Raw genomic sequence first — 23,747 nt, forward strand, 5'->3', positions numbered from 1 at the left:
TTGGATGAAGGAACAGAGTGTCTTGTGGCCAAATTTGCTGATGATACAAAGGTAGGTGGAAAAGCAAGTTGTGATGAGGGCAAAGTGTCTGCAAAGGGATATTGACAGATTAAGCGAATGGGCAAAAATTTGGCAGATGGAATATAATGTGGGAAAATGTGAAATCATCCACTTTGGGAGGAAAAATAAAAAAGCAAAATACTATTTAAATGGAGAAATATTACAAAATGCTGCGGTACAGAGGGATCTGGGTGTCCTCATACATGAAACACAAAAAGTCAACATATAAGTGCAGCAGGTAATCCGGAAGGCAAACGGAATATTGGCCTTTATTTCTAGGGGGATGGAGTATAAAAGCAGGGAAGTTAAGCTACAACTGTACAGGGTGCTGGTGAGACCACACCTGGAATACTGCATACAGTTCTAGTGCCCTTATTTAAGGAAGGACATACTTGCATTGGAGGCAGTTCAGAGAAGGTTCACTAGGTTGATTCCGGGTATGGAAGGGTTGTCTTATGAGGAAAGATTGAACAGGTTGGGTCTACACTCATTGGAGTTTAGAAGAATGAGAGGAGATCTTATTGAAACATACAAGATTCTGAGGGGACTAGATAGGGTAGATGCTGAGAGGATGTTACCCCTCATGGGGGAAATCTAAAACTAGGGGGCATAGTCTCAGAATAAGAGGTCGCCCGTTTAAGACGAATTTGATTGAGTTTTTTGAAGGGGTAACCAAGAAGATAGATGAGGGCTGTGCAGTAGACGTGGTCTACATGGACTTCAGCAAAGCATTTGACAAGGTACCGCATGGTAGGTTGTTACATAAGGTTAAATCTCATGGGATCCAAGGTGAGGTAGCCAATTGGATACAAAATTGGATTGACGACAGAAGACAGAGGGTGGTTGTGGAGGGTTGTTTTTCAAACTGGATGCCTGTGTCCAGCGGTGTGCCTCAGGGATCGGTGCTGGGTCCGCTGTTATTTGTTATTTATATTAATGATTTGGATGAGAATTTAGGAGGCATGGTTAGTAAGTTTGCAGATGACACCAAGATTGGTGGCATTGTGGACAGTGAAGAAGGTTATCTGGGATTGCAACGGGATCTTCATCAATTGGGCCAGTGGGCCGATGAATGGCAGATGGAGTTTAATTTAGATAAATGTGAGGTGATGCATTTTGGTAGATCGAATCGGGCCAGGACCTACTCCGTTAATGGTAGGGCGTTGGGGAGAGTTATAGAACAAAGAGATCTAGGAGTACAGATTCATAGCTCCTTGAAAGTGGAGTCACAGGTGGATAGGGTGGTGGAGAAGGCATTCGGCATGCTTGGTTTCATTGGTCAGAACATTGAATGCAGGAGTTGGGATGTCTTGTTGAAGTTGTACAGGGCATTGGTGAGGCCACACTTGGAGTACTGTGTACAGTTCTGGTCACCCTATTATAGAAAGGATATTATTAAACTAGAAAGAGTGCAGAAAAGATTTACTAGGATGCTACCGGGACTTGATGGTTTGACTTACAGGGAGAGGTTAGACAGACTGGGACTTTTTTCCCTGGAGAGCAGGAGGTTAAGGGGTGATCTTATCGAAGTCTATAAAATAATGAGGGGCATAGATAAGGTCGATAGTCAAAATCTTTTCCCAAAGGTTGGGGAGTCTATAACGAGGGGGCATAGATTTAAGGTGAGAGGGGAGAGATACAAAAGGGTCCAGAGGGGCAATTTTTTCACTCAAAGGGTGGTGAGTGTCTGGAACGAGCTGCCAGAGGCAGTAGTAGAGGCGGGTACAATTTTGTCTTTTAAAAAGCATTTGGACAGTTACATGGGTAAAATGGGTATAGAGGGATATGGGCCAAGTGCAGGCAATTGGGACTAGCTTAGTGGTATAAACTGGGCGACATGGACATGTTGGGCCGAAGGGCCTGTTTCCATGTTGTAACTTCTATGATTCTATGATTCTATAATTTCTTCTCCCAGAGGGTCGTGAATCTTTGGAATTCTTTACCCCAAAAAGCTGTGGAGGCTGAGTCATTGAATACATTCAAGGCTGAGTTGGACAAATTTTTGATCAGCAATGGAGTCAAAGGATATGAAAGGGCGGGAAAGTGGAGTTGAGGTAAAAATCAGATCAGCCATGATCTCACTAAATGGCGGAGCAGGCTCGAGGGGCCGACTGGCCTACTCCTGCTCCTATCTCTTATGGTCTTATTTGGCATAAGTGGACTGGACACAAATACTTGAGGAGAAATCAGTGGCAAGCCAGTGGGAGGCACTAAAAAGTGAAATTCTACGGGTACAATGCAGACACATCCCCTTAAAGAAAAAGGGTGGCACTGCCAAATTTAGAGTCCCCTGGTTATCTAGAAGTATACGGGGCAAGATAAAGCAGAACAAGCAAGCTTATGACTGCCACAGAAAACTAAATACTGCAGAAAGCCTAGAGGAGTATAGAAAGTACAGGGATGATGTAAAAAAGGAAATAAGGAAAGCAAAGAGAGGGCATGAAAAAATATTAGCTAGTAAGATTAAAGAAAACCCAAAGATGTTTTATCAGTACATTAAGAACAAGAGGATAGCTAAGGAAAAGGTAGGATCTATCAGGGATGATAAGGATAACGTGTGTAGAAGCAGAGGATGTGGGTAGGGTTTTAAATGAATATTTTGTCTCCGTATTCACAAAGGAAAGGGATGATCCGGACATAGTAGTTAAAGAGGAGAGGTGTGAAATATTGGATAAGGTAAACATAACGAGAGAGGAAGTACTAGAGGGACTGGAATCCTTGAAAGTTGATAAGTCACCAGGGCCGGATGGATTGTTTCCTGGGCTATTGAAGGAAGCCAGGGAGGAAATAGCAGATGCTCTGAGGATCATTTTCCAATCCTCACTAGATACAGGGGAGGTACCGGAGGACTGGAAGACGGCAAACGTAGTACCATTGTTTAAAAAGAGTACGAGGGAAAGGCCGAACAATTGTAGGCCAGTCAGTCTTACCTCGGTGGTGGGCAAACTATTAGAATCAATACTGAGAGATAGGATAAACTGTCATTTGGAAAGGCATGGTTTAATCAGGGATAGTCAGCATGGATTTGTTCAGGGAAGGTCATGCCTTACAAATCTGATTGAATTCTTTGAAGAAGTGACAAGGAGGATTGATGAGGGTAGTGCAGTGAATGTTGTCTACTTGGTTTTAGTAAGGCATTTGACAAGGTCCCACATGGCAAACTGGTCAGAAAGGTAAAAGTCCATGGGATACAGGGAAATGTGGTGAATTGGATCCAAAATTGGCTCAGTAACAGGAAACAAAGGGTAAAAGTCGATGGATGTCTTTGCGAATGGAAATCCGTTTCCAGTGGTGTGCCACAGGGTTCAGTGTTGGGTCCCTTGCTGTTTGTGGTATATATTAATGATTTGGACTTGAATGTAGGGGTCACGATTGGCAAATTTGCTGACGACACAAAAATTGGCTGTGTAGTTGATAGTGAAGAGGATAGCTGTAGACTCCAAGAAGATATCAATGGGTTGGTGGAGTGGGCGGAAAAGTGGCAAATGGAGTTCAGCCTGGAGAAGTATCAGGTAATGCACCTAGGGAGGACAAACAGTAAAAGGGAATACGCAGTAAATGGGAATATATTGAGAGGGCTAGAGGAAGTGAGAGACCTTGGAATGCATGTGCACAGGTCCCTGAAGGTGGCAGTACAGGTAGATAAGGTTGTGAAGTAGGCATACGGAATGCTCTCCGTTATTAGCCGAGGTATAGAATACAAAAACAGGGATGTTATGATGGAACTGTATAAAACGCTGGTAAGGCCACAGCTAGAGTATTGTGTGCAGTTCTGGTCACCACATTACAAGAAGGACGTAACTGCTCTGGAGAGAGTGCAGAGAAGATTTACAAGAATGTTTCCCAGGGCTTGAAAATTGCAGCTACGAGGAGAGATTGGATAGGCTGGGGTTGTTTTCCTTGGAGCAGAGGAGGCTGAGGGGGGACTTGATTGAGGTGTACAAAATTATGAGGGGCCCAGATAGACAGGAAATACCTGTTTCCCCTAGTGGAGAGTTCAAGAACTAGAGGACATAGATTTAAGCTGATTGGTGGACGGATTAGAGGGGACATGAGGAAAAACTTTTTTACCCAGAGGGTGGTGGGTGTATGGAATTCGCTGCCCAAATTGATGGTCGAGGCAGGGACCCTCGACTTTTAAAAAAGTACCTGGACCTGCACCTAAAGTGCTGTAAGCTGCAGGGCTACGGACCGGGTGCTGGAAGATGGGATTAGAATGGGCACCTGGTTGTTCTTCAAACCGGTGCGGACACGATGGGCTGAATGGCCCCCTTCTGTGCTGTATCTTTTCTAGGTTCTACCACCGAGGTTAAACTGATTGGCCTGTACTTGCTGGGTTTATCCTTACACCCTTTTTTGAACAAGGGTGTAATACTTGCAATTCTCCAGTCCTCTGGCACCACCCCCGTATCTAAGGATGTTTGGAAGATTATGGCCAGTACCTCCACAATTTCCACCCTCACTTCCCTCAGCAACCTACGATGCATCCCGTTGGACTGGGTGACTTATCTACTTTAGTACAGCTAGCCTTTCTGATACCTCCTCTTCATCAATTTTTAGCCCATCCAGTATCTCAACTACCTCTTCTTTTACTGTGACTTTGGCAGCATCTTCTTCTTTGGTAAAGACAGATGCAAAGTACTCATTTACTACCTCAGCCATGCCCTCTGCCTCCATGAGTAGATCTTCTTTTTGGTCCCTAATCAGTCCCACCCCTCCTCTTACTACCCGCTTACTGTTTATATGCCTATAGAAGACTTTTGGATTCCCTTTTATGTTAGCTGCCTCTTCCTTTTTCACTTCCCCTCTAAACTTTCTTTATTCAGCCTGGTTCTCATTTGTATTATCAACCTGACATGTGTCATACATCCCCTTTTTTCTGCTTCATCTTACTCTCTATCTCTTTCACCATCCAGGGAGCTCTAGCTTTAGTTGCCCTACCTTTCTCCCTCGTGGGAATGTACCTAAACTATACCCGAACCATCTCCTCTTTAAAGGCCGCCCACTGTTCAATTACAGTTTTGCCTGCCAATCTTTGATTCCAAATTACCCGGGCCAGATCCACTCTCATCCCACTGAAATTGGCCCTCCTCTAATTGTGTACTTTTTACTATAGATAGCTCCTTCTCCTTTTACAAAGCTAATCTAAACCTTATGATTCTATGATCGCTGTTCCCTAAATGTTCCCCCACTAACACTTGCTCCACTTGGCCCACCTCATTCCCCAGAACCAGATCCAGCAATGCCTCCTTCCTCGTCGGGCCGGTGGAGAGACTGGGTGATGGTGGTGCCATTGAAAGTCAGGGGAGAAGCTGAGCTTTCTCAGAGACGTACCCTAATAACAGGCATTATTGGGATAACGGGTGAAGCGTTGCTCGGATGGCCTTTGGGTAACAGGCGTTATTGAGAGCAGCAGGTTGGTTTATCTCCTTGTCTCAATGACGACTTCAAGGGCCGAGTGTCTAAATCTGCTTCTTCATTGTATTCTTGTCTTCTCCAGGAATTGAAGGTCCGCCAGGCACACCTGGACCCCCAGGACCACTGGGGCCTCATGGACCCCCCGGCCTGCCTGGACCTCCAGGACCACTGGGGCCTCAAGGACCCGTCGGCCTTCCAGGTAAGGGTTTACCCACTGTGGCCTACAGTGTTTTTCTAATTCATTGTTTTCTCCCCCTCCCCCCATTGACAGATTCCTCCATCACCATCCCTGGGTATGTCTCGTCTCACCGGCAAGACAGACCCACTGTGAAATAACCAGCCTCTTAACCTCCTCCCAGGTACCAAAGTGATGGAAGGAATCGTTTACAGTGCTGTCAAGTGACACTTACTCACCAATAACCTGCTCACCGATGCTCAGTTTGGGTTCCGCCAGGACCACTCGGCTCCAGACTTCATTATAGCCTTGGTCCGAACATGGACAAAAGAGCTGAATTCCAGAGGTGAGGTGAGAGTGACTGCCCTTGACATCAAGGCAGCATTTGACCGAGTGCGGCACCAAGGAGCCAGAGTAAAATTGAAGTCAATGGGAATCAGGGGGAAAACTCTCCAGATACCTGGCACAAAGGAAGATGGTTCTGATTGTTGGAGGCCAATTATTTCAGCCCCATGACATCACTGCAGGTGTTCCTCAGGGCAGTGTCCTAGGCCTAGCCATCTTCAGCTGCTTCATCACTGACCTTCCCTCCATCATAAGGTCAGAAATGGGGCTGTTCGCTGATGATTGCAGTTTTTAAGCTCCATTCACAATTCCTCAGATAATTAAGCAATACATGCAGCAAGACCTGGACAAGATCCATAGCCGGGAAGGTGACAGTGGGGATGGGCAATGTGTCCCAAGAATAAATATAAGAGAGAGGTTCAGGGAGCCCCGCACCGTGTGTAGTCCCAGGACCTTTTCATAGTAGGCACAGTACAGGAGGAGGCCATTCGGCTCTTCGTGCCTGTACCGGCTCTTTGAAAGAGCTATCCAATTGGTTCCATTCCGCTGCTCTTTCCCCATAGCCTTGTAAATGTTTTCCCTTCAAGTATTTATCCAATTCCCTTTTGTACATTACTATTGAATCTGCTTTTATTGAACTGAAATAAAGCGATAACTGTGGAAAGACTAAGTGGCTGGACAAGTCCTTTGGAGAGAATGGCAGGAGTGCTGTTTGCAGATTTCAGCCTTCATATTTTTTTCTTTTCTTTCTAGGTCTTGCTGGTTCCGTAGGATTACAAGGAGAAGCAGGTGAGTGAAATTTTTACATTTAACTGCTTATTTCTATCTCTCTCACCGTCCCACACAGAATTCGAGCAGCAGCTCAGCACAGAACATAAGAAATAGGAGCAGGCCAATCGGCCCCTCGAGCCTGCTCCGCCATTCAATAAGATCATGGCTGATCTGATCCTAACCCCAAATTTAAATTCATGTCCAATTTCCTGCCCGCTCCCCGTAACCCCTAATTCCCTTTACTTCTAGGAAACTGTCGATTTCTGTTTTAAATTTATTTATAGATGTAGCTCAGTCCTAAATGCGATACTTGGTCAGACCCTATCAGATTCCGTGCTCTGCTCCCGTGTTTCTCCCTCTGATCCGGGGGTCATGGTTCCTGGGCAGGGGAGGGGGTTCTGGGCTTTACATGGTGCCTTTTATTCTAAGAGTGGGGGTGTGTGGGATCTGTTGCTCCATGTGGTCCGATTTCTGACACTGATCGATTCTCTCTCAGGTCCTCCGGGTCAAGACGCCTTCGTTGAACGGGTTTCATTCTCTGCAGCCCTCACTGCCCCTCAGCTCAATCCAGGGACCATCCTGTTCGATAAGGTGCTGGTGAACGAAGGAGGCCATTATGATGCGAGCACAGGCAAGGCAAACTGCACAGGTTCCCTGTCCTCACCTGGATTGCAGCTCCTGATGTCTAACCTTGCGACCCTCCTCTCTCGTAGTCTAACCTTGCGACCCTCCTCTCTCGTAGTCTAACCTTGCGACCCTCCTCTCTCGTAGTCTAACCTTGCGACCCTCCTCTCTCGTAGTCCAACCTTCCTCTCGTAGTCTAACCTTGCGACCCTCCTCTCTCGTAGTCCAACCTTCCGACCCTCCTCTCTCGTAGTCTAACCTTCCGACCCTCCTCTCTCATTGTCTTCAGGTTTATTCACCGTCCCGTACGACGGCCGATACTTAATCAGTGCTATTCTGACCGGACATCGCAACCAGCGAATCGAAGCTGTACTCGCAAAGTCCAACACAGGGCTGGCGAGAATCGACTCAGGGGGTTTCCAACCCGAGGGTCTGGAAAACAGGCCGGTGATGGGGGCCCAGCCCGTGTCTGGATCCCTGGGAATCTTCAACATCATCTTACCACTCAGACAAGGGGACACTGTCTGCATCGACCTGGTGACGGGCAAACTGGCAAACTCTGACGAACCCCTGACCGTCTTTAATGGGGTTCTTCTGTACGAGGACATTTGATGGAATGGTCTCCCTGGTGACCACACTGTGCTGGGGGGGTGTATTTAAACAGTAATATATTAGGAGCCCCTCTCCACACCGGGATCGAGAGCCCCTCTCCACACCGGGATCGAGAACCCCTCTCCACACCGGGATCGAGATAGAGAGTCGATCTCCACCCCGGGTTGCCACACTGCTGCTGAACTCTAATATAAAGCAGGGTTTGTAGAAATCACTGACACCGCCTGATGCTGTGGGAGAGGGAATTTGGTAAACATGCTGACTGCGACCATCCCTGAGCCGACCCCCGAATGCGGGAGGGGAAGGCCCCGGGCTCCTGGTCGTGAACCACCTCGCTCGGGTTGGTCGCTGTCTCGTGTTTGTGATCAGTCACATGGAACTCAATCTCTTGTATCAGCAGCAGCTCACAGGTGATTGGTTATAAATAAAAAGCTCACTCTTTGGTTGATGCTGGGATTGTCTCATTTTATTCACCCCGTGTTACGTGCTCAGCCTCTACTGATCCACCCCCCCGGGAGTCTTCAGCCAATGAAAGAATGATGCGGGAAGGTGGAGAGGGTTTCATTTCCTGGGACACTGGCATCAGTACTGGGACAGGAAGGAGCTGTACCACTGGGACGGGCTGCATCTGAACGGGAATAGGACCAGGGTCCTAGTGGAAAGGATACGTGGGACTGTCAATGGGACTTTAAACTAGTAAAACAGGGGGAGGGATCTGGGGAAGAGAATGTAAGTCTGAAGAAATAGGAAATGAGAGTAAAGGTCAGACCAAGGAAAAAGGGTAACAAACAGTAAGGGAACAATTACAGTTATAGAACAAGTACAAAATGACTTAAAAATAAAGTGAGGGGAACAGTTATTAAAAACAAATTAAATTGCCTGTACAGTAATAAGCACAGTATCTGAAACAAAACAGGGGAACTGGAGGCAATAATTCATAGCAAGGAGCCAGATGTGGTAGGAATAACAAACACGGCTACATAAAGAACAGGACTGGCAGTTAAACATTGCAGGATATAATGTATTTAGAAAGGACAGGGAAGGAGGGGGGTGGGGTAGCTGTACTAATTAGGGACAACATAAAGGCAATAGAAAAAAAAGGGACAAATAACATTAAGATAGAATCAGAATCCATATGGATTGAGACAAAGGGTAAGAAGGGATCGATCACGTTAATAGGGATATTCTACGGGACACCTAATAGTGGAAGGGAAGTGGAGGATGAAATATGTAGACAAACCTATGAAATGAGTAAAAAGCATCAAGTAATAATCATGGGAGATTTCAACTACCCCCAAATAAACTGGCAAGAAGAGGTAGGGAAAGGGGAAACAGGAATGGAGTTTTTACAGTGTGTTCAGGACTCCTTTCTTACCCAGTATGTGAGAAACCCAAGAGAGGAGTCCCCGCTGGATCTAGTAATGGGAAATGAAGCAGAATGGAGAATTGCAAATGTTACACCCTTGTTCAAAAAAGGGTGCAAGGATAAACCCAGCAACTACAGGCCAGTTAGTTTAACCTCGGTGGTGGGGAAACTTTTAGAAACGATAATCCAGGACAAAATTAATTGGCACTTGGAAAAGTGTGGGCTAATAAATGAAAGTCAGCACGGATTTGTTAAAGGAAAATCATGTTTGACTAACTTGACTGAGGTCTTTGATGAACAATTCTAAAAGAGGTACAGGAACTGAGAGATCTGGGGGTATATGTACACAAATCGTTGAAGGTGGCAGGGCAGGTTGAGAAAGTGGTTAGAAAAGCATACGGGATCCTGAGCTTTATAAATAGAGGGATAGAGTACAAAAGTATGAAGTCATGATGAACCTTTATAAAACACTGCTTCGGCCACAACTGGAGTATTGTGTCCGGTTCTGGGCACCGCACTTCAGGAAAGATGTGAAGGCCGTGGAGAGGTGCAGAAGAGATTTACTAGAATGATTCCAGGGATAAGGGACTTTAGTTACATGGACAGACTGGAGAAGCTGGGGTTGTTCTCCTGGGAACAGAAAGTTGAGAGGAGATTTGATAGAGGTATTCAAAATCATGACGGGTCTAGACAGAGAGAAACTGTTCCCATTGGTGGAAGGGTCAAGAACCAGAGGACACAGATTTAAAGTGATTGGCAAAAGAACCAAAGGTGACACGAGGAAAAACCTTTTTACACAGCGAGTGGTTAGGATCTAGAATACACTGCCCGAGGGGGTGGTGGAGGCAGATTTAGCTGTGGCCTTCAAAAAAGGGAACTGGATAAGTACTTGAAAGGAAAACATTTGCAGGGCTACAGGGAAAGGGCGAGGGACTGGAATGCTCTTGCATAGAGCCGGCGTGGACTTGATGGGTCGAGTGGCCTCCTTCCATGCTGTGCCAAATTGAGGGGTGCAGTTAATACAAAGAAAGAATGTGTCAAATGCAAGAGGACAATAATAAACTTGCAGAATGGGAGTGTAATTGGCAAATGAATTTCAATATAGATAAGTGTGAGGTGGTGTATTTTGGTAGGAAGAATAAGGAGGCCACATACTGCTTGGATAATAAGAGTCTAAATGGGATAGAGGAGCAAAGGGATCATGGGGTACAGATACACAAATTACTAAAGGTAGCGACCAGGTTATTGAGGCCATAAAAAAGGCAAACCAAGCACTGGGGTTCATTTCTAGAGGGATAGAATTGAAAAGCAGAGAAGTTATGTTTAACTTGTATAGCATTTTGGTTAGACCACACTTTGAGTACTGCACACAGTTCTGGTCTCCATATTATAGAAGGATAAACTAAACCAACACCAAACCCAAGAAGGGGATATTAGGACAGATGACCAAAAGCTTGGTTTTAAGGAGCGTCTTAAAGGAAGACAGAGACAAAGAGGTTTAGGGAGGGAATTCCAGAGCTTAGGGTCTAGGCAGCTGAAGACATGGCAGCCAATGGTGGAGCGATTAAAATTGGGGATGCAGAAGACGACGCCAGAATTGGAGGAGCGCAGAGATCTCGGAGGGTTGTAGGAGGTTAGAGACATAGGGAGGGGCAAGGCCATAAGGGATTTGAACATGAGGATGAGAATTTTAAAATAAAGGTCTTGCCGGACCATTGGAAGCCCCCACCCAGAAAAAAAGATTGCACGCTGATGGTATGAGTGAGTGGGCGCTGAGGGGAGGGGAACGTCTGTGGGAGGATCAGTGAGTAACAATGCCCAGGAATAATTAAGTCTCACACACATATTCCTTATCTGCTCTGCTTCAAATTTACATCATTTTGTTTAAAAAGTCGCACCTCAAACTCCAGGAAATTATAAAACAAGTAACATTTTTAAGCTTGTTTTTGTGAATTTTGTACTGAAACTGGGGGATGTAAATGCTGGAGAATGGAACACTTTCTATTTCAGGCACCCAGTGCCAGCATCATGCATTCCCGACTCGAGGTAAAAACAGAGTAAAGCTCCCTCTACACTGTCCCATCAAACACTCCCAGGGCAGGTACAGCACAGGTTAGATACAGAGTAAAGCTCCCTCTACACTGCCAGTTTGATACTGCCCCTTCACAGCCAGCAGACAGGAGATTTAAATCCCATCAGAGCAAGGAGCCACTCATCCCTGGTGCCCAAGCTGGGTCCTTGAGGTAAAGGACAGTCTGACCCACTGTCCCACCCAGACATCAATCAATCAATAGTACTTTCATGACAGGCCCTTCAGTGTGAGACAGACATTAACACACCAATGTTGACTCATTATCAACTCTACAATGAACACTTACATTTTAAAGAATATTATTTAAACAATCATTTTGCAGAGGTTTGTCCCTGAACTGTACGTTGAGGAATAGGAGCCTGTTAATCACAGATAGTGATGAGCACACTTCATAAAATACGAAGAGCCCGAGAGCCTGGAGGAATCAAAGGTAGTGAGTTTCCAGATGTGGATTATGCATGAACATCTGCCCTAGTGACCACCCCCTCACATCTGCCCCCCCAATGACAGCTTACCTCCACCCGAGTGACCCCTCACATCTGTCCCCCAGTGGCCCCCCCTCCTCCTCACATCTGTCCGCCAGTGGCCCCCCTCCTCCTCACATCTGTCCCCCAGTGGCCCCCCCTCCTCCTCACATCTGTCCCCCAGTGGCCCCCCCTCCTCCTCACATCTGTCCCCCAGTGGCCCCCCCTCCTCCTCACATCTGTCCCCCAGTGGCCCCCCCTCCTCCTCACATCTGTCCCCCAGTGGCCCCCCCTCCTCCTCACATCTGTCCCCCAGTGGCCCCCCTCCCCCTCACATCTGTCCCCCAGTGGCCCCCCCTCCCCCTCACATCTGTCCCCCAGTGACCCCCCTCCCATCTGTCCCCGAGTGGCCCCCACCCTCCTCACATCTGTCCCCCAGTGGCCCTCACCCTCCTCACATCTGTCCCCCAGTGGCCCCCACCCTCCTCACATCTGTCCCCCAGTGGCCCCCACCCTCCTCACATCTGTCCCCCAGTGGCCCCCACCCTCCTCACATCAGTCCCCCAGTGGCCCCCACCCTCCTCACATCAGCGTGGAGAGGTGGAGCTGTGTGAAGGGTGGGGCTTGTATTTTTGGGAGAGATGAGAATGTGTGATTGGTGAAGCTCGATGTGTGTCGAGGGGTGGGGGTGGAATGGCTGGGTGGTTACAGGCGGGGGCGTAACACACATTGAAGTGAAAAAGTGATCCGACTTGTATGCACTGCACGGCCGGGATCGTGTGATAGAGGGATGAATGAAATCAGAGGCCGGGATCGTGTGATAGAGGGATGAATGAAATCAGAGGCCGGGATCGTGTGATAGAGGGATGAATGAAATCAGAGGCAATTCAGTCAGAAGAGTAGTTATTGGTAGGAAAAAGCATCTCCAATTTACTGCCAGTCTGGGAGCTGGTATGAACAGACGCTTCACCCCAGATGTGGTGCTTTTCACAGTGTGAGGTGCGGCTCTCGTCAGTGGTCACTAGGTAATAACCGAGGTTATACTATTTCATGGACACTTCATTTCGAGCGAGGAGTGTGGAAGAGCTCACAATAGGGGGCTGCTTGCTTGAGGATTGCCTTCAGCCCAGTTTTTACTCAGATCATGTGTAAATTGTTGCAGCATCATCCCGAGAAAGGGCGCTTACAACAGTCCGGGAAACAGATGCTGCAAAAGGAGGATTGTAAGCACGATCATTAGTCCACACAGCAGCAAGACCACCCAGATCGGGAAAATTTCTGCAAAACAAACAATGCTGTTATTCATCCAACCCAGGACCATACTGACAAAACTTCAACCTGTGTGCTACTGTGAACATATTAAAAATACATACACCATCACCTGTCTCTTCACTAGAGAAATGCGCCTGCCAGAGGCGTGGGACAGCGCCCGCTAGAGGTGTGGGACGCAGCCCCACGGAGCGGGAAGGGTCCCATAAGATCATAAGAAATAGGAGCAAGAGTAGGCCATTCGGCCCCTCGAGCCTGCTCCGCCATTCAATAAGATCATGGCTGATCTGATCCTAACCTCAAATCTAAATTCATGTCCAATTTCCTGCCCGCTCCCCGTAACCCCTAATTCCCTAGTCCAAAAATCTATCGATCTCAATCTTGAATATACTCAATGACTGAGCATCCACAGCCCCCTGGGGTAGAGAATTCCGAAAATTCACCCTCTGAGTGAAGAAATTCCTCCTCATCTCAGTCCTAAAAGTCCGACCCCTTATCCTGAGACTATGCCCCCTAGTTCTAGATTCTCCAGCCAGGGGAAACAACCTCTCAGCATCTACCCTGTCAAGCCCTCTCAGAACCTTATATGTTTCAGTGAGATCATCTCTCATTCTTCTAAACTCCAGGGAGTTTAGGCCCAGTCTACTCAACCTCTCCTCATAGGACAACCCGCTCATCCCAGGAATCAATCCAGTGAACCTTCGTTGCACCGCCTCTAAGGCAAGTATATCCTTCCTGAGATAAAGAGACCAAAACTGTACACAGTACTCCAGGTGTGGTCTCACCAAAGCCCTGTACAATTGCAGCAAGACTTCCTTACTCTTGAACTGCAACTCCCTTGCAATAAAGGCCAACATACCATTTGCCTTCCTAATTGCTTGCTGTACCTAGAATCATGGAAATTTACAGCACAGAAGGAGGCCATTCAGCCTATCGTGTCTGTGCCAGCCGAAAAGGAATTATCCAGCCTAATCCCACTTTCCTACGTAGCCCTGTAGGTTACGGCATGTCAAATGCACATCCAGGTACTTTTTAAATGAGTGAGGGTTTCAGCCTCTACCACCCTCTCAGGCAGTGAGTTCCAGACCCCCACCACCCTCTGGGTGAAAAATTTTCTCCTCAGCTCCCCTCTAATCCTTCTACCAATTACTTTAAATCTATACCCTCTGGTTATTGACCTCTCCGCCAAGGGAAATAGGTCCTTCCTATCCACTCTATCTAGGGCCCTTTATAATTTTATACACCTCAATTAAATCTTCCCTCAGCCTCATCTGTTCCAAAAAAAAATAACCCCAGCCTATCCAATCTTTCCTCATAGCTAAAATTCTCCAGTCCTGGCAACATCCTCGTAAATCTCCTCTGTATCCTCTCTTGTGCAATCACATATTTCCTGTAATGTGGTGACCAGAACTGTATGCAGTACTCAAGCTGTGGCCTAACTAGTGTTTTGTACGGTTCCAGCATAACATCCCTGCTTTTATATTCGATGCCTCAGCTAATAAAGGAAAGTATTCCATATGCCTTCTTAACCACCTTATCTACCTGTCTGGCTACCCTCAGGGATCTGTGGACATGCACTCCAAGGTCCCTCACTCGCTCTACACTGCCAATTTTGGATCCAACTTCCCACTTTCCCTTGGATCCCATGGGCTTTTCCTTTCCTGACCAGTCTGCCATGTGCGACCTTGTCAAAAGCCTTGCTAAAATCCCCATAGACTACATCCAACGCGCTACTCTCATCGACCCTCCTTGTTACCTCCTCAAAAAATTCAATCAAGTTAGTCAGACACAACCTTTCCTTAACAAATTCATGCTGAGTCAATGATTAATCTGTGCCTTTCTAAATGATGATTTAATACTGTCCCTCAGAATTGTTTCCAATAATCTGCCTATCACTGAGGTTTGTCCTGCCCAGCTTCATTCCCTAAAACTAAGTTCACAACTGCCCCCTCTCATTGAGCTGGCTATGTGTTGGCTAAAAAAGTTCTCCTGAATGTATTTCAAGAATTCTGGGCCCTCTATACCGTTTACACTAATTCTATCCCAGTTAATATTTGGGTAGTTGAAATCCCCTATTACTGCTCTATTGTTTTTGCACTTCTCAGAAATTTGCCTATATATTTGCTCTCCTATCTCCCTCTGACTGTTTGGGGGCCTATAGTACACTCCCAGCAGTGTGATTGCCCCTTTTTTGTTCTTTAGCTCGACCCATATGGCCTCATTTGATGATCCTTCTAACGTATCATCCCTCCTCACGGCCGTAATTGTTTCTTTAACCAATATTGCCACCCCCCCTCCTTTTTTATCCCCCCTTTTTATCTCGTCTCAAAACCCTGTAACCAGGAGTGTTGAGCTGCCATTCCTGCCCTTCTTTAAGCCATGTTTCAAAAATAGCTAAGATACCAAACTTCTGCACATCTATCTGTGCCCTCAGTTCATCCGCCTTATTCACTACACTCCTTGCATTGAGGTAAATACCATTGAGCACTGCCAAACTCTTTTGTTGTCTATTTTCTAACCTTTGTTTCCTCTGCCTTCCAAACTCACTTACTAATTTTCTGCCTTCCACTTCCAGCTCTGCTTCTCTCCCTTCTGAATCTACGATCAGGTTCCCATCCCCCTAGATTCAAGCTAGTTTAAACCCTCCCCAACAGCACCAGCAAATCTCCCCGCGATGATATTGGTCCCAGCCCTGTTGAAATCAATGTTAATTTTCTGTGTTTTGTGTACAAGGACACCCAAATCCTTCTGAACATCGACATTTAATAGTTTTTCATCATTTAAAAAATATTCTGCTTTTCTATTCTTCCTACCAAAGTGAATAACCTCACATTTCCCCACATTATTCTCCATCTGCCACCTTCTTGCCCAATCACTTAACCTGTTTATATCCCTTTGCAGACTCTTTGTGTCCTCCTCACAGCTTACTTTCCCACCTAGCTTTGTATCGTCAGCAAACTTGGATACATTACACTCGTTTTCTTCATCTCAGTCATTAATATAGATTGTAAATAGCTGAGGCCCAAGCACTGATCCTTGCGGCACCCCACTGGTTACAGCCTGTCAACCTGAAAATGACCCATTTGTTTCTACTCCCTGTTTTCGGTCCATTAACCAATCCTCTATCCATGCAAATATATTACCCCCAACCCCACGAGCCCTTAACTTATGTAACAACCTTTCGTGCAGCATCTTATCGAATGCCTTTTGAAAATCCAAATATATTACATCCACTGGTTCCACTTTATCTACCCTGCGAGTTACATCCTCAAAAAACTCCAGTAGATTTGTCAAACAGGATTTCCTTTTCATAAAACCACTGACTCTGCCTAATCATATGATTTTCTAAGTGCTGCGTTACCACATCCTTAATAATAGATTCCAGCATTTTCCTGACGACTGATGTCAGGCTAACTGGCCTGTAGTTCCCTGTTTTCTCTCTCCCTCCTTTCTCGAATGGCGGTGTTACATTTGCTACCTTCCAATCCATTGGCACCGTTCTAGAATCTAGAGAATTTTGGAAGATCACAACCAATGCATCCACTATCTCTACAGCCACCTCTTTTAGAACCCTAGAACGTAGGCCATCAGGCCCAGGGGATTTGTCGGCTTTTAGTCCCAATAATTTCTCCAGCAATTTTTTAAAAACTAATCTTAATTACTTTAAGTTCCTCACTCTCATTAGACTCTTGGTTCCCCACTATTTCTGGTATGTTTTTGTGTCTTCTACTGTGAAGACAGATACAAAATATTTGTTTAACATCTCTGCCATTTCCTTATTCCCCATTATAATTTTTCCTGTCTCAGCTTCAAAGGGACCCACGTTTACTTTCGTTAATCTCTTCCTTTTCACATACTTGTAGGCGCTCTTACAATCTTTTTTTATATTTCTTGCTAGTTTACTCTCATATTCTATTTTCTCCCTCTATTAATTTTTTGGTCATCCTTTGCTGGCTTCTAAAGCTCTTAATCCTCAGGCTTACTACTCATCTTGGCAACATTATAAGCCTCTTCTTTTAATCTAATACTATCCTTGACTTCTTTAGTTAGTCATGGATGGACCACTTTACCAGTGGGGTTTTTATTCCTCAATGGAATGTATAATGGTTGAGAATTGTGAAACGTTTCTTTAAATATCCACCATTGCTTATCTACCATCATATCCTTTAATCTAGTTTCCCAATCAACCGTAGCCAACTCGCCCCTCATACCTATGTAATTGGCTTTTTTTAAAGTTTAAAGACTCTAGTTTCGGACTTAAGTACGTTACGCTTGAACTAAATATGAAATTCTATCATGTTATGATCACTCTTCCCCAGAGGATCCCTTACAATGAGATTACTAATTAATCCTGTCTCATTACACAAGAGACGATCTAAAATGGCCTGTTCCCGGTTGGTTCCACAACGTAGTGTTCTAGGTTAGATCGCTGATGTCAACCACCTCAGGCATGGTGGTATAACTGACCGCAGAGCAATAGGACTGGGTGTTGGGGTTTGCAAGTGGGAGGAACTAGCAAGGGTTCAGTTTCCTGATCACAACCCAGTCGCAAGTGTGAACACTGAGAAGGCAGGAGTAGCCTCCATTGTGATCATCCCCCAATGGTTGAATATCATGCCAACACTTGCTTTCTGAACTTGTGTAAATTGCCAACTTAAGTAATGATGTGGAGATGCCGGTGATGGACTGGGGTTGACAATTGTAAACAATTTTACAACACCAAGTTATAGTCCAGCAATTTTATTTTAAATTCACAAGCTTTCGGAGGCTACCTCCTTCGTCACCTGACGAAGGAGGTAGCCTCCGAAAGCTTGTGAATTTAAAATAAAATTGCTGGACTATAACTTGGTGTTGTAAAATTGTTTACAACTTAAGTAAGACAGCAGAGGACTGGTACTGGTGAGAGCCAGTGCCTAGTAGAGGAGAGAGAACTGGACTGGTAATAAATCTCGGACTTACGTCTATTTGGCACCAGATGGAGTTTACACCGACTGTCCACTGCCACACTCAGTAACGCTGCCTCATTGCCTCCAGTCACCTCCCTTGCTGGACCCACATCAGGCAGAAATGCCAAATCCGTCACCACAATCCCGTGTGTCTCCTTCACGTAGTAAACTTGCTGTGTTCGGGGAAGACAAGAAGAAGCACATCAATTCTGGTTTTATTTCCTGGCTCATCTCTTAACTGGCTCTTTTGCCAATCACCTTGAATCTGTGTCCTCTGGTTACCAACCATTTTGCCACTGGAAACAGTTTCTCCTTATTTACTCTATCAAAACCGTTCATGATTTTGAACACCTCTATTAAATCTCTCCTTAACCTTCTCTGCTCTAAAAAGAACAATCCCAACTTCTCCAGTCTCTCCACATAACAGAAGTCCCTCATTCCTGGTAAATCTCTTCTGCACCCTCTCTAAGGCCTTGACATCCTTCCTAAAGTGTGGTGCCCAGAATTGAACACAATACTCAATCTGGGGCCTCACCAGTCTTTTATAAGGGTTTAGCTTAACTTTCATGCTTTTGTACCCTATGCCTCTATTAATAAAGTCAAGGATCCCATATGCTTTTTTAAACAAACAGCCTTCTCAACATAAAAACATAAGAAACAGGAGCAGGAGTAGGCCATACGGCCACTCAAGACTGCTCTGCCATTCAATCAGATCATGGCTGATCTTTGACCTCAACTCCACTTTCCAGCCCGATCCCCATATCCCTCGACTTCCCTAGAGTCCAAAATTCTATCCATCTCAGCCTTGAATATATTCAGTGACTCAGCATCCTGTGTATGGAATCTAGGGAAGAAATTTAGAAAAGACTCAAAGCATAACATTTCCTCTGCTTTGAATATTGGTCCAATTTTCCTTTAATAAATGCAGTGGTCTTTGTCTCAACCACTCACTGCAATGCATTCCAAGCTACAACAACCCACTGTGTAAAAGAATTTCTCCTAACCTCTGCGGTACAGAGGGATCTGGGTGTCCTTGTACGTGAAACACAAAAAGTCAACATACAGGTGCAGCAGGTAATCTGGAAGGCAAATGGAATATTGGCCTTTATTTCCAGGGGGCTGGAGTATAAAAGCAGGGAAGTCATGCTACAACTGTAAAGGGTGCTGGTGAGACCACACCTGGAATACTGCGTACAGTTCTGGTACCCCTATTTAAGGAAGGATATACTTGCATTGTAGGCAGTTCAAAGAAGGTTCACTAGGTTGATTCCGGGTATGGAAGGGTTGTCTTATGAGGAAAGATTGAACAGGTTGGGTCTATACTCATTGGAGTTTAGAAGAATGAGAGGAGATCTTATTGAAACATACAAGATTCTGAGGGGACTCGATAGGGTAGATGCTGAGAGGATGTTACCCCTCATGGGGGAATCTAAAACTAGGGGGCATAGTCTCAGAATAAGGGGTCGCCTGTTTAAGACGGAAATAAAGAGGAATTTCTTCTCCCAGAGGGTCGTGAATCTTTGGAATTCTTTACCCCAAAAAGCTGTGGAGGCTGTGTCACTGAATACATTCAAGGCTGAGTTGGACAAATTTTTGATCAGCAAGGGAGTCAAAGGATATGGGGAAAAGGCAGGAAAGTGGAGTTGTGGTAAAAATCAGAATCGCCATGATCTCATTAAATGGCCTACTCCTGCTCCGATCTCTTATGGTCTTTCTTCTCTTACGGTCTTTCTTCTCTTACTGATCATTTAAAATGATGACCCCCTCATCACTGACTCTCTAACCAGAGGAAATAGTCTTTCATATTCACTCCATCAAAATCCTTCATAATTATAAAATCTCCTCTTAGCCTTCTCTGTTCCAGTGGACCAGTATCAAGTCTCTCGTCTTAATGATATTTTCCCATCCCAGCAACATGCTGGTGTATTTGGAGCTGTGCATTCTGTGTTTCAACTCTGGAGCTGCCTGATTGACTGAAATGGCCTTCTCTGGCCCTGTACATACTTATCTTCAGATTGGTACCGTCTCTATTCACTGGGCACAACCTATACACACGGGCACAGGTAGAACTCATGAAGCCTGCAATCTCTGTGTGATGTACACAAAACGGGTCAGAGTAGAGGACACTGCCCATCACACATACAAAGGTCCCAGATAGAGACAGACAGAGACTGACCCCCACAGGACACAGAGAGACAATGATAGTACCAAGCAGAAAGGCAGAGAGAACATTGTGATATTACCTGGAGTGAGAATGCTATGTAGATAGCTACAGACCCAGTCACAGTGCCAAGCCCAATAAACGTCCCCAAATCACTGCAAGATAGGAAAAGAACAGCATCTATAAGCAAAGACAATCTTACAATCAGTAGGTGGACTACATTTAAAATACTAGGTCGAAGAAATAACGAGAACCAGCACTTGAAGCGCTCAACTCCAGAGAAAGGACACCTTCCCATTTATCTCCGATCCCCCATACTTCAAAAATGCACCAACTCTCACTGGGGTGCGGGCTCCATAGGCACCGACTCTCTACAGGAGTCTGTACCAGTATCAGATTGTGGGAGGGGTCGAGTGTGGTACCAGGGGTTAGTGTGACTGGGGAGGGGTCAAATTTGTGGAGATGGAAACAACTGGTTATTTATTAAAGCTGGTTTCAGTCAGGCACTGACCGTTCTTCACCCTCAGGCCTGCTGACACTAAACTCTGAGCTTTACACAACCAATTGTCCCGTTTCTCATCCCAACACCTGTATTCCTCACCACATGAAGCAACTGTACCTGACTGACATTGCGGAGATCACCTCATTCCCACAATCCTGGGTGAGCAGTGGCAGGAAGTTCTTTCCATCCCATTTGCTGATGTAACACAGGAGAGGTTTGCGTTCTCGTTTGTGTGGAATCTGCACTGTATAGAGTCGAAGAGCTCCCTTCATATCCTCAACCGTCCCAAACCTGCAACAGGTGCAACATAGCATCAAATTGTGACCAGGCCAATCAATCAATCAGGGGCAACCAGGCCAATCAATCATTCACTCGGGGGGCGACCGGCCAATTAATCATTCACTCGGGGGGCGACCGGCCAATCAATCATTCACTCGGGGGGCGACCGGACCAATCATTCACTCGGGGGGCGACCGGACCAATCATTCACTCACTCGGGGGGGTGACCGGACCAATCATTCACTCACTCGGGGGGTGACCGGACCAATCAATCATTCACTCGGGGGGTGACCGGGCCAATCAATCATTCACTCGGGGGGTGACCGGGCCAATCAATCATTCACTCGGGGGGTGACCGGGCCAATCAATCATTCACTCGGGGGGTGACCGGGCCAATCAATCATTCACTCGGGGGGTGACCGGGCCAATCAATCATTCACTCGGGGGGTGACCGGGCCAATCAATCATTCACTCGGTGGGTGACCGGGCCAATCGTTCACTCGGTGGGTGACCGGGCCAATCAATCATTCACTCGGGGGGGGGGGGGGGGGGGGTGGAGAAAGAGAACCGGGCCAATCAATCAAAATGATAGCAGTATTTAAAATTGGGAAAGGATGGGACAGGGTAGATAGAAGCAGACTGTTTCCAGTCGTTGAGGATCTAGAATGAGGGGCCATTGATACAAGATTAAATATAACAGATTTAGAACAGAGAGCAGGAGAAAGTTGTGAGGCTGTGGGATTCACTTCCAGGGTTAATGGTTGAGGTAGAAACTATCAACATTCAGGATTAAACTGGATAGGGGGATGAAGGAAAGGGGGATGAAGGGATATGGGAACAGGGTGAGTAAATGTGATTCGAACGATTTGCTCGTGCGGAGGGTAAAGGGCGACACAGACTGGTTGGGCCGAATGGCCTGTTTCCGTGTTGTAACTTCTATGTATGTATTTCTCTGTAATCACACACTGTGACAGGGCACATCAATTGATCGCACTCCACGAGAGAAAGATAATCAGTCAGTCACACGGGAGGAGGAGACACAGCTGGGTGGGAAAATGTTCTACAATTATTTACTGGAAACAGATATTACATTTTTCTCCTTATGCTTTATACTCGTAGACCATTAGATTTATCAAAGTGTCACCTGCGCTCAGTGGGTAGCACTTCCAGCTCTTAATCAGAAGGTTCTGGATTGAAGCCCTACTCCAGGACGAGCCTATTATCAAACTGACACGGAGGGAGTGCTGCATCGTCAGAGGTGCCGTCTTTTGGATGGCATGAGGTGTTAAAGATCGCATGGCACTATTCAAAGAGGACCAGGGAATTCTCCTGGTGTCTTGGCCAATACTCGTCCCTTGGCCAATACTCGTCCCTCAATCAACAACTTGCATTTATATTTTTTTTATTTATTCATGGGATGTGGGCGTCGCTGGCGAGGCCGGCATTTATTGCCCATCTCTAATTGTCCTTGAGAAGGTGGTGGTGAGCCGCCTTCTTGAACCGCTGCAGTCCATGTGGTGAAGGTTCTCCCACAGTGCTGTTAGGAAGGGAGTTCCAGGATTTTGACCCAGCGACGATGAAAGAACGCCGATATATTTTCAAGTCGGGATGGTGTTGACTTGGAGGGGAACGTGCAGGTGGTGGTGTTCCCATGTGCCTGCTGCCCTTGTCCTTCTAGGTGGTAGAGGTCGCGGGTTTGGGAGGTGCTGTTGAAGAAGCCTTGGCGAGTTCTTGCAGTGCATCCTGTGGATGGTACACACTGCAGCCACGGTGCGCCAGTGGTGAAGGGAGTGAATGTTTAGGGCGGTGGGTGGGGTGCCAATCAAGCGGGCTGCTTTGTCCTGGATGGTGTCGAGCTTCTTGAGTGTTGTTGGAGCTGCACTCATCCAGGCAAGTGGAGAGTATTCCATCACACACCTGACTTGTGCCTTGTAGATGGTGGAAAGGCTTTGGGGAGTCAGGAGGTGAGTCACCCGCCGCAGAACACCCAGCCTCTGACCTGCTCTTGTAGCCACAGTAATAATGTGGCTAGTCCAGTTAAGTTTCTGGTCAATGGCGACCCCCAGGATGTTGATGATGGGGGATTCGGCGATGGTAATGCCATTGAATGTCATGGGGAGGTGGTTAGACTCTGTCTTGTTGGAGATGGTCATTGTCTGGCGCGAATGTTACTTGCCACTTGTGAGCCCAAGCGTGGATGTTGTCCAGGTCTTGCTGCATGCGGGCTTGGACTGCCTCGTTATTTGAGGGGTTGCGAATGGAACTGAACACTGTGCAATCATCAGCGAACATCCCCATTTCTGACCTTGTAATGGAGGGAAGGTCATTGATGAAGCAGCTGAAGATGGTTGTGCCTAGGACACTGCCCTCACCGAACTCCTGCAGCAATGTCCTGAGGCTGAGACGATTGGCCTCCAACAACCACTACCATCTTCCTTTATGCTCGGTATGACTCCAGCCACTGGAGAGTTTGCCCCCTGATTCCCATTGACTTCAATTTTACTAAGGCTCCTTGGTACCACACTCGGTCAAATGCTAACTTGATGTCAAGGCCAGTCACTCTCACCTCACCTCTGGAATTCAGCTTTTTTGTCCATGTTTGGACCAAGGCTGTAATGAGGTCTGGAGCCAAGTGGTCCTGGCGGAACCCAAACTGAGCATCG

The 23,747-nt window shown here is 46.4% G+C and overlaps 2 protein-coding genes across 3 annotated transcripts in view; one reads left to right on the forward strand and one right to left on the reverse strand.

Moving 5' to 3' along the window:
* Window positions 1-8,451, forward strand: part of LOC137324311 (EMILIN-1-A-like) — a 73,977-nt gene extending 65,526 nt beyond the window's left edge. Inside the window, exons 5-8 of the mRNA XM_067988455.1 lie at window positions 5,579-5,683; window positions 6,752-6,787; window positions 7,266-7,400; window positions 7,683-8,451. Of these exons, the coding sequence (XP_067844556.1) occupies window positions 5,579-5,683; window positions 6,752-6,787; window positions 7,266-7,400; window positions 7,683-8,005 (599 nt within the window). The 3' untranslated portion in view covers window positions 8,006-8,451. The remainder of the gene's footprint in view (window positions 1-5,578; window positions 5,684-6,751; window positions 6,788-7,265; window positions 7,401-7,682) is intronic.
* A 4,374-nt stretch (window positions 8,452-12,825) lies between these two features.
* Window positions 12,826-23,747, reverse strand: part of preb (prolactin regulatory element binding) — a 55,375-nt gene continuing 44,453 nt past the window's right edge. For both annotated transcript variants that reach the window (XM_067988457.1, XM_067988456.1), the window contains exons 6-9: window positions 20,923-21,096; window positions 20,386-20,458; window positions 18,156-18,315; window positions 12,826-13,205 (exon numbers count right to left, since the gene is read on the reverse strand). In XM_067988457.1, coding sequence (XP_067844558.1) covers window positions 13,111-13,205; window positions 18,156-18,315; window positions 20,386-20,458; window positions 20,923-21,096 — 502 coding nt within the window. In that variant the 3' untranslated portion in view covers window positions 12,826-13,110. The remainder of the gene's footprint in view (window positions 13,206-18,155; window positions 18,316-20,385; window positions 20,459-20,922; window positions 21,097-23,747) is intronic.

This window comes from Heptranchias perlo, chromosome 8 (assembly GCF_035084215.1).
Source record: "Heptranchias perlo isolate sHepPer1 chromosome 8, sHepPer1.hap1, whole genome shotgun sequence".
In the NCBI taxonomy this organism is placed as follows: Eukaryota; Metazoa; Chordata; class Chondrichthyes; order Hexanchiformes; family Hexanchidae; genus Heptranchias; species Heptranchias perlo.